Genomic DNA, 12,632 nt, shown 5'->3' on the forward strand with positions numbered 1-12,632 from the left:
TACCTCCCCTGGGCATCATCATCACTGTCTCCTTCTAGATCCCAGAAGATCTCAAGTCTTTCCAAGTAGAACAAGTCATTAGGAAGCGTTTTAAACTAGGTAGTTTTATGTGGGTGTGCTTTGTGCCATGTGTTTCAACTTTACTACATGTTTGAAAATGATCAAAGTTTATAGTTGGAAAAACTACACCCAAAAGTCTGTAACCTCAGCTATTGCTAGTGTCACGAGAGGTCTGCACTTTATCTGGCTGAAGGCAGAGGATGTTTCTAATACTTGTCCACATACAAAAGATAAATCTTGCCCAAGAAAGGAAAGCAATTCCAGAGGGGAAAAAAAGGAAAAAAAGAGGAAGAGAGTGAAGAGAGTACTAGGAACTCAGGACTATCAAGAGTAGGAGGTGGCACCAGAATGATCCGCCAATGTTTTGGCTGTCATTAGAATAACAGACTCTTCACCACGCATACTGTGTACTGAAAGGGCATGAAGTTGGAAGGACCTGGTTAGAATTCAGGTTTTTCTACATATAGCTGTGAAATTTTGGCGAGGACATTCGGGCATTTTGATTCTACAGTATTCACATATGTAAAATGCTAGTGATAATACTTGTCACCTATGTAAAAAAATTGTCACTGCTGGTATAATAAAATGGTATATTAGTATAATAACACTTTAAACTGGTTACAAAAATTAGAAGGTTTTGAGGAGGGAGGTTTAGAATTGCTTTCCGCTGACTTGCTTACAAAGATATTTTCATCTTCCACTAGAGGTGTTGGTTGAGAAAACCTTTATAGAAATAGTGATATTTGAGGTTTTTTTCCTGTTACTATCAACAAATTTTTAGCAGGCATATGACTTTCTGCATATATCACCCAACTGATTTAAAAGTGAATCAATGAATGTATTTATTGATTGCCTCATTTCATAAAAGAATTCAGGAAGGACCCTGATATTGATATTCTGCCATCTTTCTATATTTGGATCATGCATTTGTCTTGCCTTCCAAATGAAAAATGTGGTGAACTCAGAAGATCACCCCCCAGTATCAGCTGCTGTCTTTTTAGAATGTCTTTGCGTTTCAGAAGTTGGAAAACTCCAAATCATGCCCCAGACACCTTTGCTGCTAATGTTCTGCATGCAAAGTAGGTTTTACCAATTGCATGCATCAGAATAAGATTTGCAGGTGCTGTTTTGATGCTGTTGGCGATTACGGCTGTGGAGACCTTGGTTTTTCTGCAGAAGTGTTTCAATGTCCAGTTACTTGCTCTGTCAGTGTTGAGAAGAGGTGGGGACTGTGGAGTGGTGGCTTCCTGACGACACCTTCCAAATTGTGGCCATGAGTCAGTTAGGCAATGTTGTTGAGGGAGTCATTTTTGGACGGCCAGGACTTTTCCAGCCTTTCTTGTGAATGTCCCCAATTTTCTGTGGCAAATTCCTTACTGTCTAGAGTAGCAGATTGCTACAACTGAATCATGACTGACTGACTTGTAATCTCTTTGTGGGCAGGAACTCTGATATAAAATGATATAAACAATCCTACATTTTTAGAGGAGGGAAAAAGATGACAATTAAGTGAAAGTTTTAATAAGATAGTAATACGTGCTACAGATAAAAACAAAGTTGGAATAGAGATGGGGAGTGCAGGAGATGAATGTTGCAATTTTAAATGTTTGTTTATTTTGAGAGAAAAGAATGTGAGCCCGGTAGGGGCAGAGGGAGAGGAAGAGAGAATTCCAAGCAGGCTTCGCGCTATTAATGCAGGCACCGATGAGGGGCTGGATCCTACCAACCCTGAGATCTTGATCTGAGCTCAAATCAACAGTCTGCTGCTTAACCACTAAACCACCCGGGGGCCCCAATGTTGCAATTTAAAATAGAATGGTCATGGTAGCCTTCGCTGACAAGGTACGCGAATTGTGTGCAAGGCCCTGGTGGAGTTCTAGGACTAAAATGCAATTATCCAATTACTCCTTTCCTTAGATAACCCGCTAAATGATGCTACTATTTTTCCATCTCAAGAGGCTATGTTGTTTACCCACAGTAAACATGGCGAAAAAGGCTTCAATCTGACGCTTGGGTCCCCCAATAAAAATGCTCACAGCGCTTCCCGTGTTTGCCCTCAACAAAGATGGCGATACCACTTCCTGTTCAGGGCTTTCGCCTGCAACAAAGATGGTGCTTATGGTACAGGTTCCCTAACAGTCTGGATTTCGGTTGCGTTTTTTTTTTTTTTTTTTTTTTTTTCCTTTCAATATACGTGTTTGCAGACGTAAGTAACAGGAAACCAGAAACCCGTATCCATTTTTTTCTCGAAGGCCCCGCACTGTGGTGTCTGCGGCCTGGGCACTGCTTGGCTCCCCCGCCCACGTAACTTGTTGGCGGCGTTTCCGAGCCCGACCGGGTTGGGGTGGCGGTGGGGGGTGCCGGGGCCGCTCCCGCTTCTGTCCGCTATGAAGTTCATTCCCAGCACCCTCGTTTTAGCTTGTCAGGTTGCCCCGAGAATCTCTCATAGTTCTTCCCTTTCGTAATACAACAGGATTTCAGCTGGCGAGGCAGGGAATAAAAGTTCCAAATAGGCTCTGGCGGCCAAAAGTGCACACCCTCCCCCTCACCTGCCACCTCTCAGACTTCACCGAGGGCTACTCGACGGGGTGGGGTCGGGTCCCCGGCCGGTGGTACTTTCTGTGGGTGCCTGGAAGCCCCATGTGCCGCGTCCTCCCCTCCCCCATCCCCGCCGCTTCTTTACATCCACGGCTTCCGCACCGGCGCCCTGGAGTTCACGGGTAGTGGCCTTTAAATCGTGCATGGCTACTGACCAGGAGTGGCGTGTGGACATTTTTTTTCTTGTAGAGAAAAAGAAGATCCCCATTAAATGTCCCATGCGTGTGTGGTCCTGGCAGTGTAGTCACAGGGATTCGTAATTCTTAGAGGGAAGGGGTGGAGTCTGTGACCATATGTAAGGTTTATCATAGACTGGGCATACACAATATTTTTCTTGAAGGTGATGGTGTATAGGGCTTTTTTTTTTTTTTTTTTTTTTTTTTTTTTTTGGGAAAAGAACCTTAGACTCACTGGTACCTACTGGGCTCTGGTGCTCACTCCCATTGTTGTACAAGTTCAGCAAATGCCCATGGTCAGAAGGGCACCTTGCATGCGTATTGGCAGTTAACTCTGGTATTGGGCATCTCTGATGAAGGCAGTGTTAAAATAAAGCCACTGTTTCTTTTTAAGTATGTTAAAATGAAATGCTGCTCTGTAATTCTCCGATCAAAGTTGCTTTTTTTTTTTTTTTTTTAAAGCAGGGTCTCTGACCCACGTTTTTCCGAATCTCTTTATCAAGCAAGGAATCGAGCTAGGACCCCACTGTGAGGAAAGTAGAAACAGAAAAGATGATTCATGTTCAGGGTTGTTCGTTATGTTCGGAAACGTTCAAGATTAATTTGCCTTGACTTAACAGCCAGGGACTATACACCGTGGTCTGGCACTCAGCTAGGATTCAAAGAGGTACCTGACCTTAAGGAGTTTGCCTCGCATGCAGGACACTGTCTTTAGGGGTTGGTCAGCGGTCCTGTAATCTGAGCTGTTATTCTGTCTTTTCCCAGGGAGAGATGGAGGCTAGAGACAAGCAGGTGCTTCGCTCCCTTCGCCTGGAGCTGGGTGCCGAGGTACTGGTGGAGGGACTGGTTCTTCAATATCTTTACCAGGAAGGCGTCTTGACGGAAAACCATGTTCAGGAAATCAAAGCTCAAGCCACAGGCCTCCGGAAAACAATGCTGCTGCTGGATATCCTACCTTCCAGAGGTCCTAAAGCGTTTGATGCATTCCTAGAGTCCCTGCAGGAATTTCCCTGGGTTAGGGAGAAGCTGGAGAAGGCAAGGGAAGAAGCCATAACGGAGCTGCCTGCAGGTAGGCCTCAAAAAGATCATTTGATTTCAGTTGCAAAATTGTTGAAACTGCCCTTTGGATGTGAAGTTGGGGTTTTAGGCTGGGAGTGGGTAAGCAGTTTGGACTGAAGGCACATGGTATCGGAGGCACAGGATGAGGAAGTGGAATTAGGAAGTGCAGGGAAGGAAGGAAGAATGAACCATGATTGCGAGGGTGGGAAGGGAGGTCAGAGAATACATTTAGAAATGCTTCCAGGGAAGCTTGGCAAGTCACTTGGGAGGCATGTTCTCATCTGAGAGCCAGGTCATATCTCAGCCCTTGGCATTGGGAGCCATTTGGAAAGTGCAGATGGGAAAGCAGGCATTGGGCCCACTGATAACTGATTTGTGGGGTGCCAGAGCTGCTGGCTGGAAAAGGTCAGCTTCGGGAAGGAGGAGACAGCCTCTAGGAAGGCACGCCTTGCACCTGTTCCCTAAGCTGTCCTACATGGCCAAAGGGGATTATTTGGAAAGCTGGTTAAGTAAGTTTTTAAAGGTTACGATTTAAAGTCGTTCTTTTTTGTTTGGCTTTGTTCAGACACCCGGAGTATTTAATGTTAGAGGGTCAGTAGTTTGGAGAGGGTCTCATTTCGATTTTAAGGTAAGTTGGAAGCTATGGAGAAGAGAAACAGTCCTGGTGCTATTAGCATGGCTTGTAGCAGGAAGATGTGCTATGAAACACTTTCCCTCTGACACTTCCATGGCGTTTACTGTTTTACAAAGAAGGAGGAGCAGAGAATTGAACTGGCAAAAAAATAAAAATAAAAAATAAAAATAAAAATAAAAATAAATAAATCTATACATAAGTAAAATAAAAACAAATCAATGAAAAAAGAAAGAAAATAAATAGTTTCAAGTTGACTTGCAAATTTTTAACAGGAAGTCAACCTTCTCTTTAGTTTTTAAAAGCAGTGATAGAACTCCTCTGAGACGGTAGTCCTCAGACTTTGTTGTTGTAGTTTTAAACATACCAACCTAACTGGTTAAAAAACAAATAAGGAATAAAAGACCGATCTTATTATTTTTGCCCCATGGACCTCATATTTTATTTTTGTTTTTTGTTCATGGACCTCATATTTTGAATGATTTTTCAGGCCACACATACTAAGTAATCATGATTAACTCTTCTATTTTTATTAATGGCATATGTCTGAATATCTGCTCTGCATGAGATAACCGCTTAATGTAAGAGGGCTTGGTTAAATCCTAGTGGAAACAGCAAACATATTTTCATTTTCTAGCATGACCAAATTATAGGTAAATGTATGTTTTAGGCATTCTGAAATACTGAAAATAGCTGTCCTTTGAGGACCACAGGAATTCTCAAATTCGACTGTCCTTACAAAATTAAATACTCCAGGTATGTGAACAAATTGAAGCTGAAGTGTCTAAGACGTATCTACCACTTTACTGAAAACAAAATAAATAACATAGAACTGGGGACACGTGAAGAAAAATAGGGTATCCAGTGTCTTTTCCTGGTATTCGACTTTGAGATTCCTCTTTGCGCTAAACAGTTGGAAACAACAAAGCAGGCAAACTGAGAGCCTGTTGCTACCAAAATATTTAATTTAATTTTATAATCATTTGAGGTGATGTAAGTGATGTGAGGTGATGTAAATTGTCCTGTTGTATGTTGTTCATAGAGGTGTGACCCTATTTTCATTTCTTCAGATTTATTCAGAGAACAAGAAAAAAAATTATGGTTTATTTTTACCAAATGGTGAAAGTTACACAGAAGCCGAGAGCAAGATAGGTTTTTTTTTTTTTTTTAAGTAAGCAGAATGAAACAGTTTAACGTGAGAAAAAGTTGAATGTGTCTGTGTGAAAAATAATATCGATTTGTTAATTCTGTGGAAGTGTTCAAATGAACGATAGGTTGGCTACTGTAGACATTGAATACTCTTAACTGTCCTACTTTTTGTTGAGCAACATAGCTATTGAAAAATGTTTTGAAGGGAGAGTTTGATTTACATGTATTTCTCTTTATCTTCTACAATGATAATCACATAAACTCACTTTTAAAATAACTTTTGTTAATTATTGAGTATTTTAAGCAAGATTATAAAATATAGGTATGGTGTGGAGAAAAACGGCACAGAGAACACCTGCTTCCCCATCACTCAGTTTTTTAAAAAAATATCACGAGGGCGCCCCGGTGGCTCAGTTAAGTGTCCGACTTTGGCTCAGGTCATGATCTTGCGGTTAGTGAGTTCAAGCCTGTGCGTTGGGCTCTGTGCTGACAGCTTGGAGCCTGGAGCCTGCTTGGGATTCTGTGTTTCCCGCTCTCTCTGCCCCTCTCCCACTCACGCTGTCTCTCTCTCTCTCTCTCTCTCTCTCTCTCTCTCTCTCTCAGAAATAAACATTAAAAAAAAATTACAAAAAATCACCATTGCCTTTGAGGACCCTGGATGCTCCTCCTAGTCCTAGCTCATCCCCAAAGCCCACTTACTGATAAATCCTAGATTTGGAATTTATCACTCCCTTATTTACTTTGTAGTTTTCCCTCTCATAAAAATCACTTTTAATATCCACACGTTATGGAAAGTCCACTATACCAAAAGTTTTAGCAAGATATATAAAGATATAAATTTAAAAAATATATAAAATGTGTGTGGGAGGGTAAAAGATGGAAGAGATGATATATTTTAAAGGAGCTGTTAATAGCCTTCTCTTATTTGGGAGCTTAAACTTTCAGTGTTTAATTAAGTTGATGGCAATATTTTAATTCTATAGTTAATTGGGACTTAATTAATTGAAAACCTACACACACACACACACACACACACATATATATGTATGTGTATATATATATATATATATATATATATATATTTTTTTTTTTTTTTTTGTTTTAAATCCTGGAAAGAGTATGAGAGTTGAGATGCCTTCAAGTTCATGTTCCCGCAAAAACGCAGATGGACCCAGAGGTCTATTTCCCCCGGACCCTGTGCTTTTCCAGTGTTGTAAGAGAGTAGTTTTAATAAACTTTTAAAGAGTCCATTTAAATCTTGTAAAGGCATTTTTTGAATTTTGGGGGATTAAACTGTCGGACAATGTGGAGCTTATATATTCTGTGTAATACATTAACCTCGTCTGATCATTTACTCACTTTGTTGTTAGTAATTGATTTGCGTAGGTTTGGTGGTCTCCTCTTAGGAGGCCTGAGAACAAATGGGCTGAAATACCTATTTCTCTTTGGCCAAGAGCCTGCAACTTCTCCAAGAAAGAACTGATTTCATTTGATTAAAAAGCATTTTTGTTTTGGTCTTCTCCAGGAATCCTGGTTTTCCCTTTGCTTGTTGAACTTCTGTGTTTCGCTGTAAATTCTGAGCTGCCTCAGAAGGCCTTATTTGGTGATTGATCCTAGTTAGTTGCTTTTTATTTATATTCTGGGTGTAATTTTTTAGAGAAAAATCGAGTTGTATCTTAATCCCCTCTGGTCTCTTAAATCCCACCCTTATCAAATCCAGAAACATGAAGAAATACCTTAAAGCTTTGATTCCTTCAGTCTGCCTAGATGATAGGTTTTCCTATCTCTGTTAAAAAAAAAAAAAAGTCTAAGATGTTAATGGATAATTGATTTTGTGTTTTTCTCACCTTGTAAGGACTCTTAATATTTTAAAAAAGGATTTCTGGCAATAAAATTACTTAATCCAGCTTGGCACCGTGGAAGGGACACTTCATAGTGTGTCCCTTGCTAGCCAAGGTCACACAGTAGACAGTAGATCAGCTGGCAGTCCTCCCTGGGCTCCTGTCTGGTCTTTTAGGAGATGAGAACAGGGCTGAATCTGGATGTAGACAGCATGTGCCCGCCTGCCTGGCTTCCTACTGCTCATGGGCCCTGTCTGCTGACAAGCTGTCTCTAGTGCTTGAGCTAATCTGGATCTGGAAAGGAGGTTTATGGGCAGCCCCAGTCTCACCAGCTGGTAGGACTTAGCCTAAGTCACGGTGGGAGGGACTCCTGGGCCCCGGGACTCTCTGTTCCAAGGTGTTGGCCCTGTTTGTGGGACTAGGTCTCTGCTGTGATTCTCACTTAACAGTCAGCCTGGCAACTTTGCCTTTAACTCCAGTCTTCTGTTAGACTTGGGAGTGTTTTTCTCCCCCCTTGTCCGGAGGCTAGATTCCTGCTTTATGTCCTCTTAGCCACTGGCAAGGATGAAGAACAGCAGTCTTGGAACACAACTCGGTGCCTCATATGTTAGCATCAGCTGCTTCAACTCTCTAGCCTCCTGAGGCTATTTGCTTCAGCTTTGCTTGAGTTTGAGCCGGTCCTCGCCACTGACCCTATGCCCTGACACCGTGGCCGCCCTCACGCCCTGCCCTGCAGGACGCAGGACGGGCCTGTTTCTCCTCTACCCACGGGCTCCAGGGCTCTGTCTGTCCCTTTTGGAATATGACCGTGCAGAGGCACATCGGCTACCCTCTCAAGATACACTCTGGCTCTCAGATGTATGCTTGGATGCATCTGAAGTTACTGAGCAATAATAGCAAAAATCTCAGGGATTGTAGTAGGTTTGTTGGAACAATTTCTAGCCTGGGATTCTACGGTCATTACCATGAACGAGCCCTACTCGGCATATGTAAGTTCAGTGTTGATCTCGGTTTTTCCAGCTTGTGGTCTATCCAGGCACTTGTGTGGCTGAGTAGAGTTCACTTTATGGCATCCTGTGTGCTCGAGAGGGAGTGGTGGGTCAGCATCCACGGTAAGACCCTTCGCTGTGGTGAGGGCGGAGTCTACAGAGAGCCCCGTCGTGACCATCATGTCCTTCCTGAGGGCCAACTAGATACCAGGCGCTAGGAAATAAAGTCACGTGAAGGGCCTCCAGATCAACTGAGGGGATTCACTGTTCATTCAACAAATATTGAGTGTTGACATTAGGTGCTAGGATATTATGGGAAACAAAGCCCGTGTGCTTCTGGAGCTCACTGTGTTCTGTATTCTGACGCGGATAGGCAACAAGCAGATGGGGGGGATGCTGTGTGTGTGTGTGTGTGTGTGTGTGTGTGTGTGTGTGGTGGTGGTGGCGAGGGAGGGCTTTGCAGACCGCGCGGGGTGGTCAGAGACAGTCTCTCCGCTGTGATGACACAGAGCAGAGACCTGAATTCTGCAACAGAGTGGGTACCGAGAGGAAGAACGTTTCAGATAAAGGGGACCACAAAGGCGCAGGAGCTCCAGTGGGAGCCCTCAGTGACAGTGTGGCTAGAGCCCAGGCCTGTCTGGGATAATAACCTCCCTCACGGAGAGATGAGTCAGGCTGCGTGTCAGCAAAGGCCCAGTCTTGGTCATTTGTTGTTGTGCTTCCCCAAATGTGAGATGCGTGCACAGCCATGACGTTGGGTAGTTCTTAAAATGATTTTAGGTGATGTGCAGATATGGGAGTGAATCTCATGGCGAGAGAGTCATTTCCTTTTTCTTTCTGTTTCAATCCTGAGGATATCCAAATGAAAGCCTCCCTTTGCTGTAATATATCTCTTGACACTTGCCGGTTTTTCTTTTTAACAAAGAGAAAGAGGTCCTTATGCCTAAAGCCTTCTGTGGACAACAGTATTTAGCTAGATTTGAGTTGTGTTGCCTTTTTTCCCTTATATTAATCTCGTGGTCTCCTTCCATTTATGGCAAGTAAAACTGTTTTCTATCTATGAACTTACTTTTATTTTTTTTTACATTTTATTTATTTATTTTTTTTGAGAGAGAGACAGAGCACAGGTGGGGGAGAGGCAGAGGGAGAGGGAGACACAGAATCTGAAGCAGGCTCCAGGCTCTGAACTGTCCGCACAGAGCCCGAGGCGGGGCCTGAACTCACAAACCATGAGATCATGATCTGACCTGAAGTCGGAGGCTTAACTGACTGAGCCACCCTGGCGCCCCCTTACTTTTATTTTTTTTAATGTTTATTTATTTATTTTGAGACGAGAGCGAGTGAAAGGAGGAGGGGCAGAGAGAGAGGGAGAGAGAGAACCCCAAGCAGGCTGTGCACTGTCAGTGCAGAGCCCAACGTGGGGCTCGAACCCACAAACCGTGAGATCATGACCTGAGCCGAAATCAAGAGTTGGACGTTTAACTGACGAAGCCACCCAGGCGTCCCGTGAAGTTACTTTAAAAAATCCATAGCTTTTATTTAGGTAAAAATGAGTCACTTGAAGAAAAATACTATGAAATAATGGTTTGAAGATGTGGCAAAAGATTGTAAAGATTCTTCCCACACATTTTCTTATTTAAAAAGACAGGAGTTTGGGGCAGAAACCATCCCCTGGTCGTGTAGTTGGGGAAGGAAGGCTCCAGCTATAGTTCATATAGAAGATGGTACCATATTCAAGGCACTTTATTGTTTTTCTCATTCAGATTATGCAGAGTGGCTGGGAGTTGGTTAAATTTATTAGTAGAATTGCCAGAATGACTGAATTTTAATTTTTCTAAGTTCTAAACATGTTCATTTGCTAGTGTACCAGAGTCAGCAAGATGGAGACATATTCTGGTATTCCAGAATTTTAGGCTGGGAGGGACTCATAGATCATCTAATTTTTCTCTGAGAAAGCTGAGGCCTAGGGAGATTAAGTCAGCTTGCCCATGATTACATAGCTAGTTAATGTAATTTATTGTCGAACTAGAATCCAGGCCTCCCAACTCTTGATTTAGGATTTTTTTTGCTATTCTTGGCTCCCCACTGGGTTTCAAGTGGAATTGTATTATGCTGTTGTGTTAATAATTGAAATAAGCTTTTAAAAAATTATAGTAATGCTTTTTGTTTTAAGAGGAAAAATTTCAAGGGCTTTTAGAGGTGTACTGGGATAAGATTTTGCTAAAATATTTTATTTTTATTAATGCTAATTTTAATCATTTAAAAGGAAATTTTGATAGTTTAGTACTGCATTTTATCAGAAGATTTCTCCCCCTGCTTCTGCAAGGCTGACATAAAGGGAGAGTGGAAGACTTTTATCGAGTATTTATGGGACTGATGAAATAATGCATCTGTTGGCAGCTAATTGTAGCTCTTTCTAGGAATAGCAAACCATGTGACAGGCCTCTCCCCAGCAGGATGCTTCCATTTCACTTTAAAAAATGGATTTTATGTTCTTTTCTCTTAGAAATTCTCACCGTGACTTTTTTCTCCCTCCTGTGGATGTATGGGCCACGCGGCTACATCAATCACCCTATTGACTATCGTGGTTGATTTAGGTTGTTGTTTCTCGGCCCTGGCTTTAAAACATTACTGATCGCTAGACTCTGATGCAAGCCAATTCGTGCCAAAATCTGTGGAGGTGTGATCTGGGCAGTGGTAGTAAGACACACACACACACACACACACACGCACACACGCATTTGTACACCCATGCATGTGTACACAAGCAAGCACAGGGACATGTGCAAATGCCTCAGTGAGGTCATTGTAGAATGCAGCCAGGGTTGAGAACCTTGAAATCAGACCAGCTGATTAGGCGCGTGGCTCCTTTGTCACTTGTTGTTCCCCAAGTATGAACTTCCCAAAGTTGTGTACTTGCTTGAAGAGTTGTTCTTGTTTTCTGGTGAGGTGAGGTGGAAAGGTGGTGGGAATGGAGATGTAGAAGGATACGTAGTTTTGTTTTGATTAAAACCAAGTGTTTTTTTTTTTTTTTTTTTTTTCAACGTTTATTTATTTTTCGGACAGAGAGAGACAGAGCATGAACGGGGGAGGGGCAGAGAGAGAGGGAGACACAGAATCGGAAACAGGCTCCAGGCTCCGAGCCATCAGCCCAGAGCCTGACGCGGGGCTCGAACTCACGGACCGCGAGATCGTGACCTGGCTGAAGTCGGACGCTTAACCGACTGCGCCACCCAGGCGCCCCTAAAACCAAGTGTTTTTAATTCTTTGAATTTCTTGAACTGTGTTGCTCAAGAATGTTCCAGAACCTTAGACCCTACACAGGTGTGACTCTGCTGCCAACATATAAATCCATTAGAAGAACCCTGGGGGGATATACAGGCTTGATGTACTGGGAATGGCTTAGCCAGTGAAATAACTACCATAATATTTATTGGCAGCTTTACTTTGTGCCAGGAACTGGTCCAGGTCCTTTGCATTTATTAATTCATTTAATTCTGGCAATAACGTGGTGAGACAGGTGGTGGTATTATTACTGTTATTGCACGGAGATGTTTAGTCATGTGCTCAGGGTCATACAACCCAGTAGGGCCAAATTTGGAATCCAGGCACTTTAAAGCCTGCTAATTCATGGCCTATAAAAACACATTTTCAAGGTACGCTTTTCTCTCCCCCCTAATTCTGACAACGGTGGCTGCTCTAGAGCCCATCATTTGCCAGCCCCCAGTGTTCTTCCCTCCCCTACTCCAGTCACTCCCAGGCGTGCAGCCCGAGGGACTTCTCTGTCTTTCTCTTTACTGCCTATTGTCAGAAGACTAAATTCTGGCTGGTATGTCTCTCTCCCCCGTCTCTTATTTTACTCTTTTTTGGGGGGTGAGGTCTAATGTGAGGCCACATGGGGTCAAGGAACAGAGCCCCTGGGTTGCTCCTGTCCCAGCTTGCTACCTTGAGAGTAAAAAAAGACTAAATCTTCTTGGCTGTGATTAGGAGACGGTGTATTGGCTCTCCTGATACTGGAATCAGGTTCCACTTTTGCAGCTCTTAAATCTTGCTATCGAAAGGTGAAAGCTATCAGTTCTAATAACCAGCTTTTCCGATGGCACAACCTCAGAGTTTAACCGTATGCTTA

At 42.9% G+C, this 12,632-nt stretch overlaps 1 protein-coding gene across 3 annotated transcripts in view; it reads left to right on the plus strand.

Moving 5' to 3' along the window:
- The window catches only part of CRADD (CASP2 and RIPK1 domain containing adaptor with death domain), a 180,689-nt gene that overhangs the window by 1,513 nt on the left and 166,544 nt on the right, over positions 1-12,632 (plus strand). The window contains exons 1-2 of one of the 3 annotated variants that reach the window (XM_006933926.5): positions 2,079-2,266; positions 3,600-3,903. In XM_006933926.5, coding sequence (XP_006933988.3) covers positions 2,126-2,266; positions 3,600-3,903 — 445 coding nt within the window. In that variant the 5' untranslated portion in view covers positions 2,079-2,125. Of the gene's footprint in view, positions 1-2,078; positions 2,267-3,304; positions 3,502-3,599; positions 3,904-12,632 lie in introns of those variants that run through there. The other 2 variants (XM_003989115.6, XM_045062156.1) reach the window with 2 other exon arrangements.

Source organism: Felis catus, chromosome B4 (assembly GCF_018350175.1).
Source record: "Felis catus isolate Fca126 chromosome B4, F.catus_Fca126_mat1.0, whole genome shotgun sequence".
Classification (NCBI taxonomy): Eukaryota; Metazoa; Chordata; class Mammalia; order Carnivora; family Felidae; genus Felis; species Felis catus.